Here is a 12299-nt window from a genome sequence, read left to right as displayed (position 1 = left end):
AAACTTGGAGTGAAAATATTGCTAATACCAAATTTAAAAATTTAGTGGTTACTAGGGTTATTAGCCATAATATTTCCTGGACAATGATGATATATATGATTTTATATCGTGCTATATTCGTCTGTTTGATCAATTCGTCTGTTTGATCAATTCAATAGAAGAACCAATCATATTAAGTATGATTCGCCTAAATAGAAAAAAAATTATCGAAGATTTTATATCGTGCTATATTCGTCCGTCCAATAATTCAATAGAAGAACCAATCATGCTAAGTATGATTCGCTTAAATAGAAAAGAAAATCATGCTATTCGATGATAGTAATTACCCAATAGATTTTGTGCATTATACATTATTAATTTAGGTTTATGAGAAGCTGCTAATTCTTTTTCCAAAAAAAAAAAAAAGCTACTAATTGAGGCCAAAAGGGTAAAATAGCTCAATAATAAATGAGATTTTACTTATTCCTTTAGAGTATGAAGTTCACATGTCCCATATTTATTGTACACTACTAAAAAAAATTACGCTTTAAAAATTTATTCTCATCATGATTATGATCAAAGTTAAAGGTTGGATGAAACTTATATAAGGATAAATATGTAATTTAGTTTTAAATAATTGTGCCAATTTCTAATTTCATTTCTAATCTACCTATGTCACTTTTTTTTGTATTTGTTAATATTAGTAATTCATTGAAAGATAAATTATCACCTCCTATTTGCATGGTGACAAGTTTAAAATTATTTTTTGAAATTCAAGTTTTTATAATATGTAAGGAAAGTTTATTGGATTTACTTTAAAATTTTCAATTTCGTTAGATTCAACTTTAGGCGTGGACTAGTGTTAAGTTCACCTGCTAAAGGTAAAAATTTATAAAAACATACTAATCTTATGGAAATCAAGCTTTACATCAAATTAAACTCGAGAAAGAAATCGAATTTTTGAATCTCCACTTCACATGTTGTTGAGAAAGAAAAAAATCATCAAGGAATAACATCAACAATTTTTATTTATTATTATTATTATTTTTTTTTTTACAAAAGCCTAACATCAACTATTAAACAAAGTCCTTGAATCTCACAAATTTAAAAAAAAAAAAGAAAAAAATAACAAAATTTAAAAAGAAAGTTCATCTAAAATAAATTTACACTTATTTAATTTTAAGCTAAAAATTAGCCAAACTCTCATTGGATTAAATTGAAAATTTAGGTTAAGAAATTGATTTTTTTTCTCCCCCTGTACTGTACCATTATGAGACCCAATCAAATATTTGGTCTTCCGGAAGCATTCTGAACATTACAGAAAATAGCTGCAAAGTTCGCGAAGTTCAGAGAGAACACAATGGCGACGGCGGCGGCGACGGCGACGGCGACCGACCCCTTTTCTTCTTCCTCCATCTTCAATCAGAGCAGCTCCAGACTCCCTGACGATACCGTCTTCTACGCCATATTTCCCGACGCATCTCTGAGCTCCGGCAACACCGCCGACGTATTATCCTACCTCCAATCCCTTCACCTCCAAATCATCACCACTATCTCTGCATTCACCTCCGACTATATATGGCAGCACCAACCCTTCACTCTCTCGCTTTCTTCTCTCCACAAATCCTCCTGCTTCTGTTCCTCCCACCTCCCACACCTTCACGGGAAGCTTCGCTTCGGTGACAACCTTGAAGACGAATGGTTCACTGTGTTTCTTCTTTTCCACATTTCGAAGAGTTTTCCTTCGCTTTCAATCCGAGTGTGGGACACGGACGGTGAATTCTTGCTTATTGAGGCTGCTTTCCACATCCCTCGATGGATTAACCCTGAGAACAGTCTTAATCGTGTCTTCATTCGCAACGGTAGCCTCCATATTGTACCGAAAATCCGATTACGGGATCCCAATTTGATTGATTCGCTGAAGTTCTTGGTGGATTTTGATCAGGAATCCAGGGCGTCTGAGTCTGTTCAGCTGGCAGTGAAGAAAAAGATATCGGATTATCCCGGGAGAGCGGAGAGAAATATGCATAGAGTTAGGGTTAGGGTTCCTCTATCAGTTGCACAGGTGTTGAAGCATGAGCCCTGCTTGATTTCGCTGGCGGTTGAGGGGTTTTATGATCGTGACATAGACACAATGAAGTTCGCCGCCAAAATGGAGAAGTTTTTTAGGAGAGGGAGAGAAGAAGAATTGGTTTATGTGTCGGTTAAGATGTCGAAGGCGATGTTTGCACAATTGATGCAGCAGAGTTTTCAGGCGCCCAAATGCTATCCGATGCCCAGTAGGACCAATGCTTCACTGTACACTGAGGCTGAATTGGGAATGAAGATAGCATGCGGATTTGAGATGATTTATCAACTAAGAAGACAAGAGGGGTCTGAAGGGAAAGGTAGGACATGGGAGGCGTTTAGAGAGAGTTTAGAAAATAGCGGATACTTCAAAGGTTTACTTCCGGGTTCGAAAGAGTATGGGAGATTGATGCAGAATGCGGAGGAATATTACAGGAATAGTCAACTCTCATCAAGAGCCAGGTAATTTTATTTTCCGCACAATTGAAATTATATTTACTTGGGTATTTGGAGCTTGATAATATGGATTTAGCATACGGACTCTGTTAACCTGGTTTGTATGCAATGACTGCACTTGTGTTGTGGGTCGTAATTTATCTATGATTTTATGGTGAATTTGGTATTTGTAGATTATGTGTTGATTGAATGAATATGAACTCTCAGCATACAGGATTCCACATGCATTATGGGATTCAATAGCAGTATAACATAACTGTTCATTTGATTAATGATTATGGTCGTGCAGATTAATCACATGGCTCTCCAACCTAACAATTGTTGTGGTCTTTTCTAGTGGAATTTTCTTGAGTTCGTTTGTTTTTACTGCAAATACTGAGAACTTCGTATCATTTTCAGCGAAATGATGAGTGCTCCTGTGAGGCGCATAGATGAGATTCTTGCTTCTCCCTGTTCGGCGGAAGATTTCAGGGATCAGGAGGTTCCTCCTTCTGACAACGATTCTTGGCTTTACAATGGTGATGATGAATTGAATGCTGCTCTCTTAGAGCGACAAAAGGAGATGGAAATTTGTAATTCTAAATTTAAAAAGAAGCAGAATTCAAAAGAGGATCAAGTTGGTCCATCTTCCAGCTGTAGCATGGATGAATCTGATCTAGGTGATATATCTAAATCCATGCAGGAATTTGTCAAAAATGTATCAAGCTATCAAGGAGTAGAGGTGCCCGATAACAGGTTTGTTACACATTAATGAATCTAACTGTAATAGTTTTCACGTAATAACTGCAAGGCCCCTGGTCGTGGTTATTCTGCTTACACTGATTTTCCTTGCATAACATCTCGAACAAGCTTATTTCTATATTTGTAAATGCTATATTTTAATCTTCTTATATGTTGATCTATCAATATAATACAACCTCTTACGTTTTAAGGGAGCCAGAAGATGTGAATATTGATGTAGACCGCTTCATTAAAGAGATGGAATCAGTCATGAACTACCATGCATCCATCGAGACTTCTAGTGATGCTGACAATGAAGATGAAGCCTCTTCTGATTTGGATTTTGGTAAATAAAATGCTGTTTCATAAACTAGTTTCTTCTTTTCAGTTTTGAGCAAGTTTCTATCTTTCAATGCTAAAGTCAGAAAGCCATAACTTGGAAGAACACTCTCCCTCCATGTTTTTTCTGTTTGATTTTACTGTAATTTCTTTCCTTAAAGTAGCTCTACCATTTAACACTGGCTACAAACCTTTTTGTGTATTCTTTTATCTATATAGGTTTTTTTTGGGGCTACCTTGCCTTAGAGGAAGTATGGATTTTAGTTATGGATCATCATGAGTTTATGATTTGGATCGTTTGAAATATTTGAATATCCCTAACTGGATCGTCAGTTTTTCTACCATGTCCTGCAGTCTTGCTCCTGGGGATTCTTTTAACCCCGTTTTTCTATGCTTAATGGAATTTTTGATCTTATTACTAAAATTATTTCTTATAGAAAAATTTCCTGATGGATCTTTTGATCATTAAGTTGAAACTGTTGACGCTTTTCAGATGAATCTGAAGATGATGAGAGTGATGGAGCCACCGTTGCGAATAATGTCGATGGAGAGAATACGTTCATGGAATCCTATTCAGATGCTTTGAATGAAGAATTGAAGAGTAGCACCCTCAAGAAAAGCTTTTATCGTGCTACTGGAGAAGCTTCCCAGAAAGATGAGGTACCTACCATTTTCCTTTGTGCATGATGATGCAAAATCCTTATTTCCCCGACCTTTCTAAGGATGAACCCATAACTATATGATTACCCGTCAATTCTTCTTTTTAGATTTTACTCCTATTAATGGCAGTGAGAGAGTTTTGTGGAGTTGGGTCGGAATGTTTCATCTTTCCAACAACATATTTTCTGGATGCTGTGATCTTTAGAAATTTTAATCACCTCCAGATTTTCATTTAAGGGCTGTTGTCAGAAGCAGTTTGTTTTCTGAGCTATCAACCAAATTTATTGTACAACGTCAATTCTCTTGGCAAGTGGTACATGTTTGAGATCCATTGATTTCAAACCCATATAGGATCTCACAGTTTTGGATTACCCACAGCATTCGTTTTATGGAAGAACAAGTTCTTGGTCATTTTTTTATGGTTTTCTGGAAAGAGCTTGTTTTTCTTCTGTCACATGACAATCATATCGTGGGGCTGTATATGATCAATGATACAGTTGGGCAGAAAATACCTTTCATCTACAGTACAATTTATAACACCTTGTGTTTATTGATGTACTTCTACTCACATTTGCAATTGAATAAAAACGTAGGGAACATCAAAAGCTGCTGATCATATGGAGGAGGATTTCACTCCTGTTGATGTGGACGTGAACCTTGTAAAGAGCCTTCTCGATTCCTTTTCATCACAAGAAGGCCTACCTGGTCCTGCTTCTAATCTTCTTGGACTCATGGGTCTAAAGCTTCCGAGAGACGCTGACAAAGGCAAATGAAACGAGCTAACTTCATCGTTGTATAAACGAGTGTTCAGAAGCAAGGTTGATGATTTTTCGTGTAAACTCTACAAATTTACGACTGAACTTTCCTTTCCATTGCAACAAATCATGTTTAGAGCTTTTAGATTATTGTTTCAATCATAGATAAAGAAAGATATGGATCACATGGCGATGAGATGGGAAATGGTGTTTGTATGTATTATCCTCTCTTCTCTTTTACACGATCAATGGAAAATAGCATTGCAAAGGTATCAAAGTTGGAACCTTTGCCTTTTGAAATTTGTTGGGAACAGAACTTTTGCAATTCTTTTATAGTGAGAGCCGATCTTTATAATCGGAGTCTTCAGGATTTGAGTTTGAGTGATGGAGAGTTGTAGAAATACGAGAATTGATTTGCTAATATGAATCAAAGAATGTAGGGTATAAGTATTTTCCAAAAACCAACTTATAATCGAGCTTACAAAAGTCTAGGAAAATCGCACTTCTGCCAAATATTGCAGACCAAAAAAGAAAAATGAAAAGTGGGACTAAAAAGCGTTACAAGATGCAAAACAAAGAAAATGAAAGTTCATACATAATTTACATAGGAGTTCCTGTTCTCAAAGCATGATACTTCTTTTGCATTACAGGTGCCATCCCGGAGAAGATTGATTGCTTTTGCTTTTTCGGTTTGACGCCGAAGATGAATGACCGTAAAGGAACTCGGTTTCGGCTCTCAGAGTGTCGCAGCTGTGGAGTCTCCTGTTTCTTTGATCCAGCAAGTCGGAACTCCTCGTTCAACTTTGACAGGGTAGTATCTACCTCAAGTTGAAGAGATGCTATGTGATCTAATGCTGCCTGCAATTCATCAGCAACTTTGTTGTTCTCTTGTTTCATGTTCAGAACTTCCCCCTGAAACTTTGCAGCTTGATAGCTCGTGAACGAGAAGTCGTCATCCTCGGCACTTGCCTTCAATCCAGCTGTTATTTCTTCTTGGATGTTGCACAGTGATGAAAATCTGTTTTGCAGCTCCTCTTTCAATGCTGCACTTTTATCTGACCAGACTGTAAGTTCAGTCTGTATCTCCCTCAGGTGTTTGTACAATGGCCGGGCTTCTGATTTCAAGGAGTAGTTTCCGCTGCCACTTTCATCCATCTTCTTTCCCTTTTCTTGAAGTTTTTTTACTTCTGATTTTAAATCCTGTATCCCAGTTTCAAATTTCTGTATCTGATGGAAAGAAGTGCTGAATTTCAACCAGAAGTCTAAGTTTTCCTCCAGAAGTTCATCAATTTTCATCCTGAGCTTTTCTTCAATCACTGATATAGTGGTAGGTTGTTGAACTAGAAGCTTACTGATATCGAATGAATCTTCTTCTTCATCGTATAGTTGAGGTGTCGGTGTTTCTGACTGAATTGAATCAGCCCTTGTTATCTTGTCGATGTTTTGATCCTCCGATGTGCTTGAGGCTTCCTGGTGATCTGAGGGACTAAAATCTAAAGATTCCTTGCTTAGATCCACCGATTCCTTGCTCTCAGTGAAACATTTCTGCATAAGATTCAATTTATGGCGCAAGGATCTGATTTCTTGATCCTTCAAGGCATTTGAAGTTTTTAACTCATTTAGCAGCTTTGATGTTTGAAGTTTGTGATCCCGATTCTTTTCATCCATTTCATTGAGCTTCTTCTTGACATCCTTGAAATTTCGAAGAGTTGTAGTGTACTCTGTCAGGAGGACTTTTTCTCTGTCTTCTATTCCACTCATGAACAACTGCTGCCAATTTGGTTCATCTTCTTTCTCCATTACTTTCCCCCCTTGTTGTTCTGCATCAATTGCCTCTGAAAAAGTCTTATTTTCTTCTTTGTTTTGCTCTTTCATCGCATCCTCTGTTTTCTCTGAAGGATGTCCTAGATCTGCCTGTTTGTAAATTTCTTCAGCTTGACTCGTCCGAGTACCATTCCCTCCACCTTCTAAATATTGTGAATTAGCATTGGTTTGAACAACTTCTACTGGATTTCCTGCAGAACCGTTAGTGCCATTTTTCTCGGTAGTGCCTTCAATATTTACTAACAAGGCTTGAACGATTTCTTCTCGACTTCTGGAAGAGTTGTCTGCATCAGATTTCTCAGAAGTACCTTTTAAACTCTCTGATTTATCCTGGGTTTGAGGAGCTTCTGCTTGACTTGTAGAAGTGGCATTCCCTCCAGCTTCCTCACGACCAAAGTTAGAGTACTGTGAATTAGCCACGGTTTGAACAATTTCTACTGGATTTCTAGCAGAACCATTAACATCATTTTTCTCGGGATCGGCTCCGCTATTTACTGACAAGGTTTGAAAATTTTGTTCCTGACTTTTGGCAGCATCATCTGCATCGGATTTCTCGTAACTACCTTTAGAACTCTGTGATTTATCCTGGGTTTCAACAACTTCTAATAGACTTCTAGAAGTAGCACTAACAGCAAGTTTCTTAGAACTGCTTCCCAAATTTGGTGAATCCACCTGGGTTAAACCTGTGTTCTCTTGATTTATGTTCATATCACTTACATCAGCTTTCTCAGATTTACCTTTGAAATTCTGTGATTCCTCTTCTTTAGGGGATGCAAACTCTGATGATTTCATATCAGCGACTGGTTCTTCACTTCGTCTCGAATCTGTTACCTGGCATGCTTCATCTGATTTCATTTGCTTTGGATCATTTGAACCCTCATGAGCTTTCAACTTTTTGTCAGGCTGTTCAAGCTCTGTATGTGGTCCACTTGCACCTAGCTTCATGCTAGGAAGTTTCTCCAGCTGTTCGACCTCCTCCGTGCTTGTTGAAGATTTCGGCTCGAGCTCCACATCCTGTTGTACGCTAGGCAATTTCTCAGAAAGATGATCTAGATTACAATGTACCTCAATTATTTGCGTAGTGAAATTGGTTTTCTCATTCTCAACTTTCTGGTTTAGATCCTGAATCCCACCCAACTTTTGCTCCATTTCTTTCAACTTCTGCTGTAGATTGTTTTTTCCATCAATTATTGATGCCTTGTCATCTTCCAGGGTTCGAATCTGTGTATGGAGTTCGTCGGTTTCTGATCTTAACTGCTTTACGAGGGCGGTCTGTGAAGACAGCGCAGACTCTAAGCTGATCACCTTGTTTACAAGTTCATCAATCTTCTCGGCCATTTCTGTCATGGTAAGACATGTAGTGGTCTCTAACTGCACCTTAATCTTTTGGCGTACTTCCTCTGCTCTTTGTTTCTCTTCTACTGCATTTTCAACTACGTGTTTCGATCGATCTGGTTCTTTTTGCCTTACGGGTTCGTTCTTCACCAGTGACTTCTCCTGGCTCGAAGGATCGCCCTTTAGCTTGCCTTTGAGAGACTCTAATCTCTCTCTAGCTTCCTTAATCCTTGTAGACTCTATTCTTGCTTCCTCAGCTGACTTCTCCTGTTTCTCCTGCAATTGAGCCAATGACTCTTGGCAGGATTTTAAAGCTGCTTTAGCCATCAAATTACGAGCATCATCATCCTCGATGACCATTCCCTCGCCATACTCGTCCTGCAAGTTGAAAACTCTGTCCTGCATCTCCTTGATTTGGTTCTCAATCTCCCAGTACTTCGCAAGCCCGCTTTCATAAGAGCTCTTCAAGAACTCTTTCTCAGTTTGCAGTGCCAGGATCTGTTTCTGCAGCTTGTCAATCTCCTGGAGTGCCTCCGTTTTGGTCAAGCCAGATTTATTAGCCACAACCGTCGAAACGATGTTTGCCAGTTTCGAGCCACTCTTCTGGCTCTTCTTGGTCTTCAACTTCTGGGTCGCTGTCGTTATGACAGTCTTCAAATCAATGGGGGCCTTGGGAACTTTTGGGATGTTCGCTTTGGGGATCTCTGGTGGCTTCTTTGTGAACTTCGGCATCGCTTCTTCGTCTTCCTCGTCCATCGAAAACTGCACCTGCTCCGGAAAAACCGAAGCAATGGTGTTGTTTGCATTCTGCAGCTCAGTTGAAATATGATCATACCGATCAGCCAAAGCTCTATAAGCTCTGTAAAATTCCTGCACAAAGTTGATCAGTTCTGGCCTCTTTTTGTAATACATTTCAGCTCTCCTCGCAAATGAATCTCCATCTTCTTCTATCAGCTTCAACACAACTTGGACCTTCTCCTCCATATCTGCAATTTCCAGAAACTCTCATTTCTCCATCATTCATTAATTAAACTTTAATCCATCTCTGGGTATTAAACTTCTGATCTAATTACAAATGGGAATTGCTTAATTTTTCAGAAACTCCACACATCTTGATCTTACCCAAAAACAAGACCAAATTTTCTCAAGAAAAGACATTCAAAGCATCATCCAATATGCATTCATGCAAATCAAATCACAAAAACAAGGAAACCCAGAAGACAATTCATGTTTCTAACGACCAGAAAACATTAGTCTCCTCATGGATCAGAGAATCTCACAACAAAAAACAACATTTTCGAGTGAATTTTCAGAAGCAAAAGAAAGAGAGAGAGAGAGAGAGAGATGAACCTATAAGATTTTGCTCCATCCATTTGGATTGTTTGGTTCTGATGTGGCTTGCCCACCACCATGAATAAGCGTTGCTTGCAGCTCTCTGCAACATCTTTGATGTTTCTGGGGGGGATTTTCCTATCCTATTTTGTTTCTCTCTCTAATTTCCAAACCTCCCTGTTCTGTTGTGCTCTGTTTTTGTTCTGTTCTCTGTCTTTCTCTCTCTAGGCGAAGAGAGAAGACATGCGATGGAATTTCCTGGAAAGCCTTGGATTAATCAGAATAAACAATGGAAGAACAGAGACTGTATTGTAAAAAGAATTAGAAATTTAGAACAGGAGAGAGAGAGGAAAGAAGAGAGAGAGAAGGAGAGGGAAAGTTATTGAGAATGAAATGTTTGAAGCCAATCCCCTTTCTTACTAAATATGAGATCATGGAGGAGAGTAATCTTCGCCCCAATAACGTGTTCTTCAAAAAAAAAAAGAAAAAAAAATTCAACTTAAGATCTGTCCTCTCTGTCCTAAAATCATTCTTAGTTTTTCTTTTTAAAGAAATAATTTTCAGTTGAATTACCATTTTAGTGCTGCTCTTCTTGGTTTTAATTTAATCTCTTAGTCTCCCAAACCATTATTAGAAGTTGATAATTGTCAAATATTTCTGTGGTAAAAAAAAAAGGCTGGTATCTAAGAAAAACCGGTCGAAGAAGAAAATTATCAATAATATTAATTCATAGACATTTTGAGAGATCTATTCAAAATTACAAGGATTAAATTAAAGTCGAATACAATTGTAAATCTATACTGTCGAGTCACAACTCAATTAGTTTATATATCGACAAAATATCATAAATTCGAATTTTCAATTTCATAGGATGATATATATATATATATATATATATATAAAACAATTAAGGGATATAGATGATATCTCATCATTAAAATAGTGATTTAACAATAACTTTTTCATTATTGTTTCTATACACTTGAAATTATACATGCCACTTTATGACGTTGCCAGCGTGGAATTTGCAGGATTGGCCTCTTGCCTTTTTAACTTTTTTTTTAATATATATATTTCTTAACAGACGTTGAATTCCAAGTGAAAAAGCTTTAGGAAAAAAAATTTCTTAACACGGTGGTGTCGCTCCTTCTGTCACCGACCTTACAAAAGGTAAACAGTCGTATTTAATTTATTTAATATTATTTGATTAGGATTACTTGTCTATTAAGAAAACAAATGTTTTGTGGTATCTAAAATTAAAAAAAAAAAAAAGGTTTTGTGGTAAAAATTAAAATTATGCTTTTGAAGGAGCTCGTTTGTCGGTTTCTTTTTAAGGGCGCCTCGTCGACATGCGGGTGTCCAAATCAAAACATTTTCGACAGGTATTTCCGTTATTTTTGGATGTTCCCCAAATGGAGCATGTTCTTATTTGGTCGTTAGAACATTTGTAGAAGTTTTTAATTAAGATAACCATTATATAGAGTTTGAGTTCATTTTTTAAAAACTTCCTTACTTTTTTTTTCCACCCGTTTTAATGTCATTTTCTAGTAAAATAAATATGAGGGGGAGATCTAAACCGACTTAAAAAAACAAAAAAAATACTTTAACCATTGAGTTATGTTCATGTTACATATCTCAAGGATAACAAATTAAAATATAAGTGAAAGTGAGCATAGCTCAACTGTAATTGGAATATATCTCTAACCAAAAGTAGGGACGGATTCAACGTGGGCTTAGGGGACTCGAGCCACCTCGAGCTTAGAATATTGTTAACTTAGACATTAAAATTTAAAATTGGATCAGTGGCAAATCATTTCCACAGCCTCCCTGCTGCTTAGGTTCGAACCTCCGAGACTGCAGCTTTTTTTTTTTCTTTTTCCAATCTCTCAATCCATTGAAGCCTGGGAGGCGCCATTTTTAATATATATATTCTTTTAATTTCTCAATCTCCTTGAAGCTTGGGTTTGAGGCCACTGCTACATGATTTAGATTCTATATTTCCGATGACTTCTCATTTTTTTAAAATAAAGAAAATAAAAAACAATAGAATCATATATAATTTCTCCATTTAAAAAATAAAAGAAAAACTCATACATTTGTAATTCTCTATTATTTTTATAGAAAATTTAAAAAATTCTTTTATATAAATATATTAATTTTAAAGAAAAGATAAGTGAGATATTCAAATCCTAATTTTCTATAAAAGCAATTTTCTAATTTGACACTTTTAAATGGTACAATCATCTTACCGTTTTGAACTTAAAAGATTTTCTAATTTAATTTAGTTATGAATTTTGAGATTGTTAATTCATAAATTATTTTTACTAAATTTTAAGTGAAGCCCCCATCGACGAAAATCCTAGATCCATCACTGACGAAGAGGTTGTGAGTTCGATCCCCATCCCTACATGTTGTAGTAAATAAAAGTTAAAATATACAAATTACTACAGAGTTAATATATTGTTATAATTTGAGCATGGTATATCTCATAAAAATTTAATTTATTGAAGTATTGTAATTAAACTTTATTATTATAATTATGTCAAGGATAATTAAAAGTCATTCCAACCATCCTTAAATTATAAAGAACCAATTATAATTACACACTCAAACTACAAGAATTGGTTAGCATTAAATCTAACCTTTTATATTCAAGAAAATTTGAAAACTTAATACGATTATTTATAATTAGTAATTAAAGTATTAAATATGAAAGATTCATTGATATATCATTGTATTAGATTTCAAGTATTTCTATGGTGGGTTGAATCGTGAATCGTTCATTTTTACTACATATAATTCCCTTTAGCACGTTGTAAAACTTCCCTTGGC

General features: G+C 36.4%; 2 protein-coding genes and 1 long non-coding RNA gene across 4 annotated transcripts; 2 read left to right on the top strand and 1 right to left on the bottom strand.

Annotated features, from left to right (window-relative positions):
- The first annotated feature begins 1262 nt into the window (after window positions 1-1262).
- LOC111008364 (suppressor-like protein) lies at window positions 1263-5765 on the top strand. 2 transcript variants are annotated; one of them, XM_022281032.2, is made up of 6 exons: window positions 1263-2508; window positions 2902-3237; window positions 3435-3568; window positions 4055-4221; window positions 4815-5039; window positions 5627-5765. In XM_022281032.2, exons 1-5 carry the CDS (start codon window positions 1340-1342, stop codon window positions 4992-4994), a joined length of 1986 nt encoding a protein of 661 aa, XP_022136724.1. In that variant the 5' UTR covers window positions 1263-1339; the 3' UTR covers window positions 4995-5039; window positions 5627-5765. The 2 variants fall into 2 exon arrangements, with proteins under 2 accessions (XP_022136724.1, XP_022136723.1); XM_022281031.2 differs by lacking the exon at window positions 5627-5765 and having other exon boundaries at window positions 4815-5276.
- LOC111008363 (protein NETWORKED 2D) lies at window positions 5400-9979 on the bottom strand. The gene is made up of 2 exons (XM_022281029.2): window positions 9486-9979; window positions 5400-9121 (listed from the first exon to the last, which is right to left on the bottom strand). Exons 1-2 carry the CDS (start codon window positions 9577-9579, stop codon window positions 5577-5579), a joined length of 3639 nt encoding a protein of 1212 aa, XP_022136721.1. The 5' UTR covers window positions 9580-9979; the 3' UTR covers window positions 5400-5576.
- On the top strand, window positions 7724-11307 carry LOC148208418 (uncharacterized). The gene is made up of 3 exons (XR_015788315.1): window positions 7724-7861; window positions 8013-8148; window positions 10552-11307. It is a non-coding gene; the product is annotated as an uncharacterized LOC148208418 (long non-coding RNA).
- The last annotated feature ends 992 nt before the right edge of the window (window positions 11308-12299 follow it).

The sequence above is a fragment of the Momordica charantia genome (genome assembly GCF_013281855.1).
Source record: "Momordica charantia cultivar OHB3-1 chromosome 10 unlocalized genomic scaffold, Mcharantia_2.0 BLBB01000010.1, whole genome shotgun sequence".
NCBI lineage: Eukaryota > Viridiplantae > Streptophyta > Magnoliopsida > Cucurbitales > Cucurbitaceae > Momordica > Momordica charantia.
Note: the sequence above shows the minus strand (reverse complement) of the source record. Positions and strands in the feature narration are given on the sequence as shown.

Excerpts from the sequence above, each read along its gene's own strand:
- LOC111008364 (XM_022281032.2), top strand. The coding sequence starts at position 1,340 with ATGGCGACGGCGGCGGCGACGGCGACGGCGACCGACCCCTTTTCTTCT. Across the intron at positions 2,509-2,901 it reads CAACTCTCATCAAGAGCCAG|CGAAATGATGAGTGCTCCTG; the intron begins GTAATTTTATTT and ends TATCATTTTCAG. Across the intron at positions 3,238-3,434 it reads GTAGAGGTGCCCGATAACAG|GGAGCCAGAAGATGTGAATA; the intron begins GTTTGTTACACA and ends TTACGTTTTAAG.
- LOC111008363 (XM_022281029.2), bottom strand. The coding sequence starts at position 9,579 with ATGTTGCAGAGAGCTGCAAGCAACGCTTATTCATGGTGGTGGGCAAGC. Across the intron at positions 9,122-9,485 it reads GATGGAGCAAAATCTTATAG|ATATGGAGGAGAAGGTCCAA; the intron begins GTTCATCTCTCT and ends TGGAAATTGCAG.